The sequence below is a fragment of the Sceloporus occidentalis genome, unplaced genomic scaffold (assembly GCF_023333645.1).
Source record: "Sceloporus occidentalis isolate IW3139 unplaced genomic scaffold, rSceOcc1.0.p SCAF_1, whole genome shotgun sequence".
Classification (NCBI taxonomy): domain Eukaryota; kingdom Metazoa; phylum Chordata; class Lepidosauria; order Squamata; family Phrynosomatidae; genus Sceloporus; species Sceloporus occidentalis.
In genome coordinates this window covers 28816550-28832752 of record NW_028316981.1, presented here as the reverse complement: position 1 = coordinate 28832752, position 16203 = coordinate 28816550, and the positions used below count along the sequence as shown (strand labels likewise).

Here is a 16203-nt window from a genome sequence, read left to right as displayed (position 1 = left end):
ACACCATCTTCCAGTACTTCTTCCACACGGGTAACGCCTGCACCTACTGCTCCTGCAGCTGCTTCTGCCGCTAGTCCCAGTCCTGCTCCAAGCTCAGGAAATGGAACCAGCACAGCAACAAGCCCTACCCAGCCCATCCAACTGAGTGACCTCCAGACTATCTTAGCAACCATGAATGTGCCAGCTGGAGCAGAAGGGCAGCAAGGTACATGGGAGAGTGGTGTGGATAAATAAAAGATAGTTTCCCTAAATAAGTGTTCTTCCTTCTGCTGCCATTCTGAAGTTCCAGTACCTTGTAGAATTTCAGGGGTTGTGGTGTGGTGCATAAATGATACCAAGGGATTTCAGAAGTCTTTCTAGACTGGCTTTGCTAATTCTAGGTCAGTGATGGAGAACCTTTTAGCGACCGAGTGCCCAAACTGCAACCCAAACCCCACTTATTTATTTCAAAGTGCCACATCCCTCTGGATTTCTAATGACAAACTCTAGTGAAGTCTGTGTTGGGAAGATGGTGCATGTGCCCAAAGAGAGGGCTCTGAGTGCCACCTCTGGCACGCATGCCATAGGTTCGCCATTACTGACCTAGAGATTCCTAGAGAGGTGTCCTTCAGGTAAAAACATGGTGTTTTTGTTATCTGCGGTTTTTCCATATTCACAGGGGTCTTGTTCCCCTAACCCTAGCAAATATGGAGGGAAAACTGTACACATAATTCCAATCAAATAGAATGTGATCCAGCCACACATGATTCGCAGGAGTTCAGGCTTTGCCATCAACCCCCCCCCCCCCCAAAAAAAAACCCTTAATCTCTGCAGGAAAAAAAACATTTAGAGTTTTTAGTGGAATATCCACTGAAATTTGCAGAAATGCACATTATTGCATGTGTGGCTGTCTGTCTGCTTCTCGTGTATTCAGATGGATGTGCATTTTCAGGAGAGGGAGTGTGAATGTGTGAAAATGTGCACCAATTCACATAGTACACTGACATATAGACTAGCCCTTGGACTCTAGGAGATCAGGTTTCAACTCCCCACTCAGCCATGGAAACCCACAGGGTGAGTCTGGTGAGCCACATACTCTCAGTCTCAGAGGAAGGCAAGGGCAAATCACCTCTGAAGAACTCTTGCCAAGAAAACCCCATGATATGATTGCCTTAGGATTATTGTAAGTTGTAAATAACCTGAAATCTTACAGTCGGAATAAAACTTTCAAAATGACCTGTTCTTGGAGGAGATAGGAAGTGTTAGATACGTTCATACGGGTCAACATAAGGGTCAAATTGGTTAAAAATTTATATATCTTGGTTGGATTTTGGACTCCTTTTGGTACAGTCATAATAAGAGCTTCCACTCAAAATTTGCTATTACACTTTTCATACAGACTAGAGAGAGACAGTGACGGTTAGTTGTGGAAGCTGCTTTCCTTTGGTGTACTCCCATGATTTTTGGAAATCATATTAACATATATGATCTCACACTATTGTCCTGCCACTGAGTTCAACATTCACAAAGCCATTTCTTCAGTCTTTGGGGATAAAATTGTTCCCATGCCAGTGTATGTAAATAGGGCCTGGGATTTGGTTGGTGACAGGAACTAATTAAAATCAGTTAAAGCATGAATTAACTTGGAAATTTATTAACAAAAATATGAAGATTATTGTTGTTGTTTAAAAATAAGGTTATTGATTTAAGTTGGACTTCAGCATACACATTTCTCCAGAATTTTTTCAGAATTTAAAGTAGCCTTGAATACCATCCCTGGAGAAAGATGAAGTATAAATCCAATAAATAAAGTAAAAATAAATAAATAAATTATTAAGTTATTGATTAAATGAGCCACAATACTAAAGAAACTACAAAATTTTACATTATCCAGTGGGGCCTTCTCTTCTGTTTCTTCTTTAAAAACTGCTGCTTGCTCTTTGTTAGTTCCTCAGGGTTTGGTTTAAGTCACAAGACATAAATTACTTACTCAGGAGTAGTTCCAGTAGGATAAATTAAAGTAAGGGGCTTCTGAAATTAATTATCACTTACTCCAGTTCTAATGAAATATAATTACTAAAGGGTTCATATTACTTAAATCAGACATTTCTTCACACATATAAAATCTGGATAACTTCACTATGTTATGGAAACACTTGAATTCCTTGTGAAGACCAAAAGAGGGGAGGAAACAGAATGAAGACTGTGGGGCTGTATGGCGGTTGCCATGGCCCCAATCCAGCCTTTCCAGGACCCAAAAAAAGAGCTGCAAAAAGTGGTTCCTTTTTGCGCCCTAGAAAGGGCGCCATAGCCACATTGCCACAGCTTGGTGATGCTCCTTTGGCACAGCCTCGTATGAATGCAGTGTCCGAGGAGTGCCATGATGGTGCACGCCGTGTGGAATGGTGCAGGGCATCATGGTGCCGGGGGGGGGGGGGTGAAGTCAGAGCATGCGTCATGTGGACACGATGTCCCGACTCTGTCCCCAGTGTGGCCTTAAAGGCCGGTCTGAGCAGGACCTGAATCTCCCTTTATGAGCCCATTAAAGTGCTAAGTTCATCTGGAGAGTCCCTCCCGTGGCTTTTTGGGCCAAACCCTTGCTTCTTAGACTGCTGACCTATCTTGATTATCTAGAACCCCTTGACCTTGGACTGCCTTATCGACCTGCCTATCTGATACCTCGAATCTCGGGCCGTTTGACAACTCTTTTGGGCAATCCTTCTTCTGATACTGCCTTTAAACTCAAAGACTGTGTTGCTTGCACTGACTCTGCTAACCGGGGGTTTGTTTGTTTGGGAACTAGGCTGGCCTTATCAGCCATTTGACTCCTTTCCCAGACAATATCCACATTTTAAAGCTTCTATATTGTTTTTCAACATATTTTAAATTTGATGTTAGGTGCTTTGAGTCCCTATGTTGAGAGAAGAAGTAAAGGTTTTCCCTTGACAAGATTGTCTAGTCCTGTCTGACTGTAGGGAGCGGTGCTAATAATAGTAAATTTTCCTCTTCCTTACAAAACATTTTGTGCTGCAAAGACACATTCAGCCACGTATCATACATTGTGAAATTCAATTCTACAAATGCAATGTTTTAGGTTTTAATACAGTGGGGATACACATCCACTGAAATGTATTTGTTAAGAATATACTAAGGTCTGTTTATTCTGTAAAACTGCAGTGAAAAGTCACTTGCAAACTTGATTTATTAAGCTGGAAGAAAAATGGTTCTGAAAGTAAAAACTGAAATGTGTTACTGATTTGTTACTGAAATGCTGTTATTTGATGTAAAATAGAAAATGTGGTTAGAAGGTTGGACTGGGACTTGTGGGAGCCAGGTTCAAGTCCCCACAGAACCATCTCTGTTTCTGCTCTTAGTCATCATTGGCAGCCTTTGATTTCTCCGTTTTATAAACCAGGACTGGAAAATCTGTCAGTTATTATTATTATTATTATTAAACTTTATATTCTACTTGCCATCAGCCCTAGCCAGCCTGCCCAATTGTGCATATTAGTAGTACTTCATTATCAGCTGGAGGCCCAAAGATGCAACTCCCTTCTTACAAATCAAACACCCTTCACTCTCCAGAAATAACAGTCTCGAAAGAAGGAGATAAAAGTTGCTATAGATGGACAAGAACATATGGCAAAAATGGAGCAGACTGAAGGGCTTGCCATGCAGTTTGGAACAAGCATATTGGATGGCTGAGAGCTAAATATCATTTTGCATTAGCAGTAAGCAGTTCTCCGTGAATTTGTATATTCCACATTGGTGCTGGAAGTGACTGCATGTGTCCACTAAAACTATGTGACATGCAGTGAAGACATTAAATGAGAGGCTTTTAAGGACAACCTTCACAGGAAACCATGTCACCAGTCTTGTTTTCTCTGCTGTCTTCTACATTAGTGAAACCCAATACCTTATCTTAAACTAAGACTTCAAAACTTCTTTGTTGAAACTTCAGAACAGCAGCTGGGACTGAAACATCTGTCTCTTTTGTTACTGTTCAGACTTGTGTCCCTGATAATGGCAATTTCTCATTTGTGAATGCTTTTAGAAAGATAAATGGCTAGATGAAGCAGAATGAGTGACTACAGATTTCAAGCAAACAAAACTGTTATATTTTTTAAAGAAAGTTAAAAACAACTAACCATGACCGCCCTTTGCACCACATTTGCTTAATTTTCAACACAGAATGCCCTTGATTTATGTAATATTTGGGCAGAGGCGGGTTGATATTTGCATAAACCAGTAGCGAAACTTAAAATTTTAAGGTAATTCTGACTGGTAGCAGCAAAAATAAACAAATAAATAAATACGTTTTTTGGGGTTTTTTGGGATATGTGGTCGTGTTCTAAATAAATAAATAAATCCCACCAAAAAAACCCCACAGTTCATATTCTAATTTTCCTCTGTGTGCCTTCAAGTTGCATGTTGATTTATGAATTTCATAGGGATTTTTTAAGGAAGAAAGTGGTTTTGCCAGTTTCTTCCTCTGAAATATAGCCTACAGTGCCTGGTTTTCATCACCGGACTCTCATCCAAGTACTAACCAGGGCTGACCTGGTTTAGCTTCCAAGATCAGATGGGATCCGGTGCCTTTAGGGCAGTGGTTCTCAATCTTCCTTATGCTGCACCCCTTTAATGCAGTTCCTCATGTTGTGGTGACCACAACCACAAAACTGCGGTGTCTCGGTTCCTAAGACCATGGGAAATATGTGTTTTCTGATGATCTTAGGTGACCCCTGTGAAAGGGTCATTCAACGCCCAAAGAGGTCATGACCCACAGGCTGAGAACCATTTTTTAAGGGTATTTAGGCCACTCTCCTAATCTCTTGCTATTTCCCACCAAGATCAAACAACCCGGTCAGATTGACCAGACATCTTCCTGTTCCAGGACATGTCCTATATTTCACTCTTCTGTCCAGGACCAATTGCAAAATATCCTCCATTTTGAGCATGACTAAGAAGCATAAATTTACATTTCTGTTAGTATTTTTGTCTCTTGTTTGGTAATGTCCTGCATTTTTCCTGAATACCCTACATTTTGAGGTGGCTTGTCCTCCTTTGTAGTTATGATATCTGGTCACCCTGTCCTGAGGTGGTGGGATGATACAGGGGGAAAAGGGGGCTGCACTCAAAGTGCTGGTGCATAAGAAAGACAGGGGAAACCAGTGGCCTCCAACCATGGTGGAGTTAGAGCATGTCTCAGTGGGACAGAAGTGACAGCAAAAAGGAGCTTTAAAATCTGGGACCCTGCCTAAGCTTTCTGAGCTTTCCTGGGACTTGACTGGCACATTAGAGTGGCACTGCTGCTCCTACTCACAGGCCAAGAGAAGATGTAGCAGAAGAAATAATGTTTCTGAAGCTTTGTGGGAAAGGCATGTTCCTAGAGAAGTATTGGAAGGAGTCTCCAGGGTCGATTCTTCAAGACACTTTTGCCTCTCTTGCCGCTCTCAGATTGACAATCCTTCCTTGCCATGGAGAAAAGTGGGTAGCTGGCTGCCCCCCCCCCCCCCTTATTGCTTTGGCAAAAAAGGACTGAGAGTACTTCCTTGCCAGGGAGAAGCTTCTCTCTTTGCATCCAGTCACTTTGCGAGCTGCAACCGAACAGCTGGTTGAGCAGCAGCTGAGAAGCCTCTTGCCTGCGCCAGCCTTTGCCACAAGGCATGGGCAGGATGTTTCTCGATTGCTGCTCAGCTAGCTGCCTGGTGGCTGTTTCCAGTTGACCGGTTGCTCAGTTGCTGCACCCTTTGCTGCCAGTCACCCTGGAAGCAGCAACCAAGCAGCCAGCCATCCTTCCTTCTGCTGCAAGGCAGACGCAGGCAAGAGGAAGAAGAAGGCCTGGGCCACTGCTGCTGCTGGTATTCACACATGAGAGACAGAAGAAGAGGAGGAAGAGGAAGTGGTGGCAAGCTGGGCATGGATCGGCTGGGCGAATTGGCTGGTTGGGTACTGCACAAACAACAGACCTAATATCAGAAATAGGCAGTGGGGAGGTGCTAGGGTTGTTCCTAAAGAGGAAAGTGGATGTTAACAGCCTTACCCTATACAACATGGAGTCTTCCATTGTCCTTGCTAGTTTTTTATGCGCAGATTATTATTTTTTATTTATTTTAAAAATACTTGGAAGAATAAACTTTCCAGTAGCTACTTTTGACAGATGTGCAGCGTAAATGCCCCTTCAAAACAACAACAAAAAAGCATTTGTTGGGCCCTTTAATTAGAAGGATCAATAAAAACCAGCCCTACTCAAGATCTGAGAATGAGGTTTTAAAATAATGTATCTTCAGGATGATGGCAGCTACATGGAACTGCCAGGTTCAGAGGCAGTTATGTCACTAGTTACAAAAGAGAAGTGGGAAAGGATTTAGAAATGTAGATAACACTCTGAACATCAGCAGCAGCATCACAGACAAACACCATCACAAGCAGTGGCAGCCTCAAAACCTCTCCCTAAACACAAGAGAAAGAATGCCACTGCTTCTCCATGATGTCTCTGAGCCTTTTTACCTGTAAACAGACAATTTGATAGAAAAATACTGTGCACATGCTCTGACACAGCTGTTATTTTTAACAAACAGAAGGAAGGGGGATGCTGAAGTACTAACAAGTTAATTCAGTGCATTTACAATTATTACAGGTTGAATATCCCTGAAGCAAAATACTTTAGGCGAGAAGTATTTCTGATCATAGAATCATAGAGTTGGAAGAGACCACAAGGGCCATCCAGTTCAACCCCCTGCCATGCAGGAACTCTCCATTAAAGCATCCCCGACAGATGGTCATCCAGCCTCTGTTTAAAGACCTCCAAGGAAGGAAACTCCACTACACTCCAAGGGAGTTTGTTCCACTGTTGAACAGCCCTTACTGTCAGGAAGTTCCTCCTAATGTTGAGATGGAATCTCTTTTCCTGGAGTCCTGTTCTCTGGAGCAGCAGAAAACAAGCTTGCTCCCTCCTCAATGTGACATCCCTTCAAGTATTTAAACAAGGCTCTCATATCACCTCTTAACCGTCTCTTCTCCAGGCTAAACATCCCTAGCATAGGGCATGGTTTCCAGGCCCTTCACCATTTTGGTCACCCTCCTTTGGACACGCTCTAGTTTCTCAACATCCTTTTTGAATTGTGGTGCCCAGAACTGGACACAACATTCCAGGTGGGGCCTGACCAGAGCAGAATACAGTGGCACTATTACGTCCCTTGATCTAGACACTATACTGCTATTGATGCAGCCTAAAATCTCATTGGCCTTGTTGTTGTTGTTGTTATTGATTTTGGAATATTTGCAGATACATAAGATCTTGGAGATGGGACCTAAACATGAAATTCACTTGTTTCATATGCATCATATACACGTAGCCTGAAAGTAATTTTATACAATATTTTAAATAATTTTGTGCACAAAACAAAGTCTGTGTACACTGAGCCATCAGAAAGCAAAGGTGTCTCTATCTCATGAAAAAAAGTTTTGGATTTTGGAGCATTTCAGATTTTGGAATAAGGGATACTCAACCTGTAATGAAAGTGTGCCCTTACTACAATATTTACCAAAATGTATGTATGTGTGTGTGCGCGCGCGCACGCATGCGTGCACACTAACAAAAAATCTGTGACTCCACAGGAGATGGAATGGCCTTTATTATGGTACAATCAACTCTTCAAATAAAGTTACACATGTGTTGTAGTTGTAGGACACATAATTCCTGCACCTGTAACACCTGCTGACAGCCTTCCATAAATAGTGCACTTCGTTATCCAAGAGGAAGGGATGAGGCCACATCAGATCTCTGAGAGGAACTGCCCCCATGAAGTCAGAAATGAAAGCTATATACAGTGGGCCACTGTTATCCGCTTGGTTTTGGTTCCAGGACACCCTGTAGATACCAAAATCTGTGGATGCTAAAATTCCATTACAGTCTGCCCACTACAGTCCGTTCCGGATTCCCCCACATAAAGCGAATTCCGCCTATGCTCGAGCCCCATTTAAATGAATGGGGCTCGTGCATGCGGCGGCGCACGTACCACGGGCACATGCCCCATTATTCCCTATGGGACACACCACCCCTTCTCACCGTGCAGCTTTCAGCGTATGCTGAAAGCCGCATAAAGCATGCCTGTGTATGATGCGGGAGCACTGTATATACAATGGCATAGTGAAATTGTGTACCATATTTGCACAAAGTAGCAAAATTTGTCTGTCATCTATCTATCATCTATCTATCTATCTATCATCTATCTATCTATCTATCTAATATTTTCAAGCTGTGGATGGCAGAATCCATGGATTAGTTCAAAGACATAGCAGTCTTGGGGGCTGTACAGATGGCACCCTCTTTCCTTGCTGGATTGGGGTTGCCAGATCTGGCCTTTCCATGGTGCAAAAAGGAGCTGCAAAAAAGGCTCTTTTTTGCACCACTGAAAGGGTGCCCTAGCCACTGCTGTGGCACCTTTTTGCCGCGTCTTTGGTGTAGCACGTGTAAGCACTGCACTAAAGATGTGGCGTGATGCTGACTGCCGTCTGGTCAGGCAGATGGTGTGGGGATGGCATTCAGCTGGCCAGCATGCAGATGCTACACCCCCACTCCGTCCGAAGGCCAGCTCTTTATGCTGGTCTGTTGAGGGCCTTGGTCTGGAAAATCAGTATGCAAGGGGATCTTGTAGCACTTTTGAGACTAACTGAAAGAGAAAAGTTGGTGGCATGAGCTTACATCGGCTTGAGTCCACTTCCTCAAATGCATGGGGTAGAGTGGAAAATCTAGGGACAGATCTAGATAGAAGTCTGTGAGAGAGAATGTCCATAGTGGATGGAAAACTTTGTGGGTGTAGAGATGAGTTGATAAGTACAGTTTTAATTATGGTTGTTGGGGGACAAGACAGGAAGGAGGAGGAAAGCCAAGATTAGTAGTTGACCATGAATGAGTATTGGGATGTAGTGTGTGTGTGTGTGTGGGGGGGACACCAAAAAGAAGACTTGATGATCAAAATTGAAAATTGGAATAGTCAAGGAGTTGCTGTACCTTGGATCAAACATTAATCAGAACAGAGACTGCAGGCAAGAAACTGGAATAAGACTAGGTTTGGGAGGGGCAGCTATGAAAGAGCTGGACAAGATCTTAAAGTGTATAGAGAAATAACTGAACACTAAAGTGAGGACCATCCAAGCCCTCGTATTCCCCATCACCACGTACGGATGTGGGAGCTGGACAGTGATGAATGCCAACAGAAAGAAACTCATTTGAGATCTGATTCTGGAGAAGGTACTGAGAAGAGTACTGTGGATGGCCAAGAAGACAAACAAAAGGGTCTTTGAACAGGTCAAGCCTGAACTCTCCCTGGAAGCCAAGATGATTAAACTAAGACTGTCATACTTTGGCCACATCATGAAAAGACAAGAAAAGGCAATAATGCTAGGAAAAGTGGAAGGCAATGGAAGAGGAAGAAGACAGCATGTCAGATGGATGGACTCAATCATGGAGGTCATCGGCCTGAGCCTGCAGGACCTGAGCAGAACAGCAGAAGACAAGGGGTCCTGGAGATGTCTCATCCACAGGGTCACCATGAATAAAGGTCAGCTTGAGGGCAGTTAACAACAATATACCCCTATGATCCCCTTAGTCTGAATGCCAGGTTTCTCATGTCTTAGTGCCATAGTTCTGTAGCTATGACTGCTGACAGATATAGTAGACACAGACATCTTAATCTAGATATATACAGAGAGAAAGGCGAGCAGGGGTTCTTAATCCAGCTTTCATCCAGGGGACCCAGAAGATTGCTGGAGTGGGTGCTGAAATGTTTCTATCTTTATCCTTTATTTTTTCTTGTCACATTGGTTTTTAAGGAAAATTTTTAGTCATTCCATGTGGGTTTCTTTTAGTTTCAGCTCAGCGCTGTAGCTGCGGGGGAGACAACAATGACAAAACGAAGACATTTTCCCCCCGAATAAGAATTCTGCTCCCGCAACATAATTTCCCTTCAGTCCCCACATTTCTAGCATTGCAGAGAGACACTGAAACCTGTTCACACCTGGAAGTGTTATATTTGCAGTGTTTGCATTCCCTGGGAAACTTTGCTTGAACTCCTGAATCACAGGAGCTGGTTCCATATCAGTCTCTTTTCTAGTCACTTTTTTTTAAAGTTGTACTATTATGGATACATCTGCACCATAAAAATAATATAGTTTGACACCGCTTCATGTGTTCTCGCTCCATACTGGGTTTTACATGGTCTTTAGCAGTGCTGGTTCCTCACCAAACTACAAATCCCAGGATTATGTAGGATGGAGCCAAGATCTGCTCTGTACTGCAGAAATAATGCAGTTTGACATTGCTTGAAATGCCTATGGAATTCTGGGATTTGTAATTTTGTGACAGTCAGCCCTCTCTATCCCTGAGAGGCAGACACTTTAACTGCCATGGCCCAATGCTGTGAAATTTTGGGATTTGTAGTCTGGTGAAGCATTCAGCCTTGTGCCAGAGCTGTGATGCCACGACTACATATCCCAGGATTCCACGGGATGGAGATAATTTGGGTCTAATCTGCCCTGGAGAATTAAAGCCGCTTGACACCGCTTTAACTGCCCTGGCTCAGTGGGGAATCCTGGGAACTGTAGCTTATTGTGCCTCCAGAGCTCGCTCTCTCTCTCAATATCTCTGACAGAGAAAGGCTAAATGTCTCACAAAACTACAATTCCCAGGATTCCCTAGCACTGAGCCCGGGCAGTTAAAGTGGTCGCAAGGTGGATTGATGAATTCTGCAGTGTGTGTAGGAGCAAAGCAAACGGCACTGAGGAGCCTGGCATTGCAGAGGCAGAGCTAACAAAATGGCGCCCGCTCTGACACTGGAGGCCAGACACACTGCCAGGCCACCTCTCTCTCTCTTAGGCAGAGAGACTTTCCCCCCCATGGTGCTTTGCGGCCCACTCCCCTTTCTCTCTAGCCAACCGCCGTTGGCCACGCCCCTCTGGCCACGCCCCTCCGCGCGCACTCCTTCCTCGCCAGACCCGTGTCCTCTAGAGCCAGGAAGCGAATCAGTGAGAGACAGAGAGAGAGGCAAGGTAGGTCAGGACGCCGACGCCGGTCATGGCCGCCACGGAGGAGGATGGCTCAGGGCCACAGCCACAGTGGAGGCCGCCTGGTTTAAAGCTGAAGCAGCCCTTCTGCCCTCCTCAGCCACCGAGGAGGACCTTTCGCAACATGCCCCCCTCTCCCTATCATATCTATATCTATATATATATAGATATAGATATATATGCCTGTATCAATATCATATCTATATACATACACACATAAACATATATATCTATATCTATATATATACACATACACGATAGATAGATACTGCATATATATATATAGAGCGAGAGAGCGCTACTGTGTGTATATATACTGTATATGTTTCTGTGTGTGCGTATATATATATATATATATATATATATACACATATGTGTGTGTGTGTATGTATGTAGATACTGATATAGATATGAGATCCAGCTTGGTGTGGTTTGAGTGTTGGACTGTGACTCAAGACCAAGTGTTGAGTCCTGGCTCTGCCATGGAAATCCACTTGAGCAAGCCACACTCTCTCAGCCTCAGTGGATGGCAATGGCAAACCTCCTCTGAAGAGGCTCGCCAAGAAAGCCCCATGATAGATTCACCTTATAGTTGCCACAAGTCGAAAACAACTTAGAGGCACACAACAACAAATACACACACACACATACATAGTATATGCAAATACACAAACACATTTTATCTTGTGCCACTTTGGGAGAAAGGCGGGATGAAAATAAAATAAGTAATAAAATATATATAATGTGTTGTTGTAGCTTGTGCTTCTTTGTTCCTTCAAGTCCTTTCGGTGCCCCTAAGGCCTTGTACTATAAGGAAGGCGAGATATTAATAATAATAATAATAATTAGGTGGCCCTATCTTGGGGTTTTCTTGGCAAGATTTATTCAGAGAAGGCTTGCTTTTTCTTTCCTCTGAGGCTGAGAGAGTGTGACTTGTCCAAAGTCACCTAGTGGGTTTCCTTGGTTGAGCCAGGATTCAAACCCTGGTCTCCAGAGTCCTAGTCCAAAACTCAAACCACAACACTAAATGTCACACACACACAGACAAGATTTAGCAGTATAGTGGTTTGAGTGACTGGAAACGGTTCAAATCCTGGCTCAGCCAGGGAATGCCACTGGGTGACCTTAGGCAAGTCACACTCTCTCAGCCTCAGAGGAAGGCAATGGCAAAGCCCTGTGAAGAAACTTGCCAAGGAAGTCCAATGATAAGTGTGCCTCTCAGTCACCATAAGTCTGATATGACTTGAAGGCACACAGCAACAACACTAACAATAATACACACACACACGTATATGTACAGTTGTCCCTCTGTATCCATGGATTCTTCAACCATCCATGGCTTGATAATATTTAAAGAATATATACATTCCTGAAAGCAAACCTTGATTTTGCCATTTTATTTAAGGGATACCATTTTAATACACTATTGTATTTAACGGTACTTGGAACATCCATGGATTTTGTTATCCATGGGAGGTCCTGGAACCAAACCCCAGCAGATACCAAGGGCCCGCTCTATATGTATATATAGCATTATGCCTCCGTTGTAACTTTTTTGTACTTTGTAGTTTCAGTGTACACATTTTGTAAAAAAAACTGCTAAGTTTTGTAATTTGGTGAAGCTCCCGATTGCTCTGACTGAGGCTGCTGCCAGAAAGGAAGCAGTCTGACACCATTTTATGACTCAGGCTCCAGCTGCACTGCAGTATTAATGCAGATTGACGCTGCTTAATTGCTGTGGAATCAGGGGGACTGTAGTTTATTGTGGCACCAGAGCTTTCTGATGAAGACGGTTAAATGTTTCACAAAACTAACAATCCCAGGATTGAGCCATGAAAGTTAAAGCAGTGTCAAACTGCATTAATTTTGTGGGGCGGATACAGCCCACCATTATAAAAGAGGGAGCCCTCTGACATATTTTATGCCATCCCTACATGTTTTTTCTTGCTAAGATTCCCCTGCAGAGCCTGCATCCTAAGGGTAATAAAAATGGCCAGAGCAAAAAAGTGGATCTGTCCAGAACTAAGAATGAACAGAAGCAGGGATACGATTCTTACTTTGTCCTGGGCACACTTTGAAAAGAAAGAAGCACACATGCACACACACAGTCTCCTTGTCCACTTTATGCAAAACTCTTTCCCAATGGCTTTGCAGATGAGAGTCATAGCACAGCAGAATAAGCGCCACCAGTAACCTGAGGTTGGGACTGCTGGGAGAGCGGCATCCTGGCCTTTGAAAATGTGGTGTAATTTAAGAAGAGAATCTGGAGGAATGGATTGAGAGACCTGGAGGTCTGCATTTGGCTTACTGCCGCTCTGTATCCTCCTTTTCTACAAAGGGAAAGAGAGAGAAAGGCTCACTTGGGACAGGGAAACTATTACAGGAGGAAGAAACAACAACAACAAATATTTAATGAGTATTATTAAATACGTAATAATATTTATTTATATCCTTCTTTCCCCCCAAAATAGGGAAACAGAGTGGCTTATCATTTAAAAGAATAGTACAATTAAAAAGATACAGAAGTAAGTATTAACCTAGAGTTAAATTACACTCGTCCCTCCCCATTCGTGGACTTGGGATCTGCAGTTTTGGTCCTTGGATGGCAAACGGAGGGACAAAATGGGGCACGTGCCCAGGGCACTCGTGTGGCAGCACGCATAGGAGCGCCTCCCCATTATAATGAATGGGGCTTGAATATTTCCGATTCTGGAGGGGGGGGGGTCCGGAACGAATCGGGTGGGATAAGTGTATGACAATATTAAAACAAATCACTCACTGAAGGAATAAAATACAGGGCTTTTTTTTTTAAAGGAGAGTCAGCATGGCATAATGGTTTGAGCCCTGGGCTACAACTCTGGAGACCAGGGTTCGATTTCCATCTCGGCCATGGAAACCCACTGGGTGACCTTGAGCAAGTCACATGCTCTCAGCCTTAGGGGAAGGCAGTGGCAAACCTCTGAACAAATCTTGCCAAGAAACTCCATGATAGGATCACCATAAGTTGGAAATGACTTGAAGGTACACAACAACAACAAAAAGATAAAGTGCTTGTAAACAGGGCACTTTAAGCCAGACATAAAGCCCAGTGTCATTGCCTGTTTCTCTTGACAAGAAAAGCATCTTGATACTGATGATATGTCACATACTTCTGGCTAATGGGAAGGAAGAGTCTTCTACTGAACCCCTCTGCCCCAAGGAGAGGCCTTCTCTTCCTCTGGGACTGAATTAAGTAAGTGGTAGCAGAGGCCCGGGTGGGGGAAAATTATACGGATAAGTCTTTTTCTGGTATATGTCACTTCCATATATGTTTAGTAATAAGTTCATTCTGTTTTACATGTCATACAGGCATTCAAATTCTCCTTTAAATTGTGTTTTCCCCAAAACATGTTTAGCCAGCATCCGCACTGCAGAAATAATCCATCTCGTCACTGATGTAACTGCCATGGCTCCATGCTATGGAATTTCGGGAATTGTGGTTTTGTGAGACATTTATCCTTCCTTGTCAGAAAGGTCTGGTGTTACAACTAACCACAGTTCCCAGAATTCCATAGCATTGAGCCATGGCAGTTAAAGTGATGCCAAACTGCATTAATTCTGCAGTGCAGATATAGGCTTAGTATACCTTTCCCTCAAAAATAGGACAGGCAACTTAGGGCCCTCCAGAAGTTGCTGGACTGTAACTTCTATCATTCCTAGCCAGATCAGTCAATGAAGTGAAATAGTTTTAATTGCTGTTTTTATGCTTGATATTGTGTTTTTAATATGTTATACTATTTAATACTATCTTAAGGGGGGAAGGGATAAAGGGTTTTTAATTGTCATATTTTATATTTTACTGTTGTTAACCGCCCGGATTGGTTTGCCAGAGGGCGGTATACAAATAAATATTATTATTATTATTATTATAAATAAGGAAAGCTTGAGTCCAGAAAAATCTGGAGGGCCACTAGTTGCCCGCCATGGTTCTTTTAAACACCCTCCTCCTCACCTAAAACTGGGCATTTTTGTATGAGTTTTTGAGTTGAGAATTGCATAGCAAAATTTAGAGGAGTGCACAATTTGAAAGAAAACTGATCAGCATGTTACTCGGGGGGTACAAATTAAGTATGTTTACAGTGGGCCCTCTATATACACTGGGGTTAGGGGCATAGGACCCCATGAAAGTGGGAAAATAAATAAAAAAACACTGTTCTTTAACCTGAGAGATCAGCTCTCCAGGAGTCCCTGGGTTCTCCAGTGCAACTCTGTGGTCAACATTTGCCAGAAGTGGACCATAGAATTGCACTTGAGGACCTACAAATGCCCAGAGAAATGTTATCTCTAGGTCCTCCAGTGAGACCTCTGGCAGACATTGACCATAGAGTCACCCTGGAGGACCTAGAGATTCCTAGGAAGAATATATTAATCACATCTGCAAAACTTAAAGCCACAAATGTAGGACGACTGTTTCAAAATGCAGAGCAAATGGAATTCTCGAGAGTAAGCAGAATCAAAGTAGGGAGGTTTGCCGGATGTGACTGTGCTCAACTAGTTGAGTGAGCCTTGAGTGTTAATCACATTACTGAATAGTAACCCATCCCAGGTCCTCAAATGGACAGGAGGGAGTCGCCATTAGTTGTTGCTATTTCTTGCTTCCTAGGTTGTATCCTTCAATCCTGCCATATAAATTGAAATCATGCAGCCCTCCAGTGGATGGTGGACCTGAAGTTGCAGCATTCCTCACTTTTGTCTGTGTTGGCTTAGGGATGTTGGGAGTTGCAGGTCTCATTCAGAAATAATGCGGTTTGATGCTTCTTTAACTGGCAATGGTCAATGCGATAGAATCCTGGGATTTGTATTTTATTGTGGCACCAGAGATCTCTGAGAGCGAAGGGTAAATTTCTCCCAAAGCTACAAATCCCCAAATTCCATAATATTGCAGTTAAAGTGGTGTCAAATTGGATTATTTCAGCAGTGCAGATGCAGTCATAGTCAAATGAAATCTGGAGGCTGACATTGTCAAATTGACCAGATTTCATTTGACTAAGACTTTAAATACTGTGCGAGGTGTGTATAGAGTTTTTAATATATTTTAATTTTAGTTATAATGTTTTTAACTTTTTAAAATTGTTAATTGTTTTTTTAAACATTGGATCTACATTTTAGTGCTTTGCA

General features: G+C 43.0%; 1 protein-coding gene across 2 annotated transcripts in view; it reads left to right on the top strand.

Annotated features, from left to right (window-relative positions):
* The first annotated feature begins 57 nt into the window (after positions 1-57).
* Positions 58-16203, top strand: part of FHIT (fragile histidine triad diadenosine triphosphatase) — a 1019791-nt gene continuing 1003645 nt past the window's right edge. For both annotated transcript variants that reach the window (XM_089494469.1, XM_089494397.1), the window contains exon 1: positions 58-205. In XM_089494469.1, coding sequence (XP_089350595.1) covers positions 176-205 — 30 coding nt within the window. In that variant the 5' untranslated portion in view covers positions 58-175. The remainder of the gene's footprint in view (positions 206-16203) is intronic.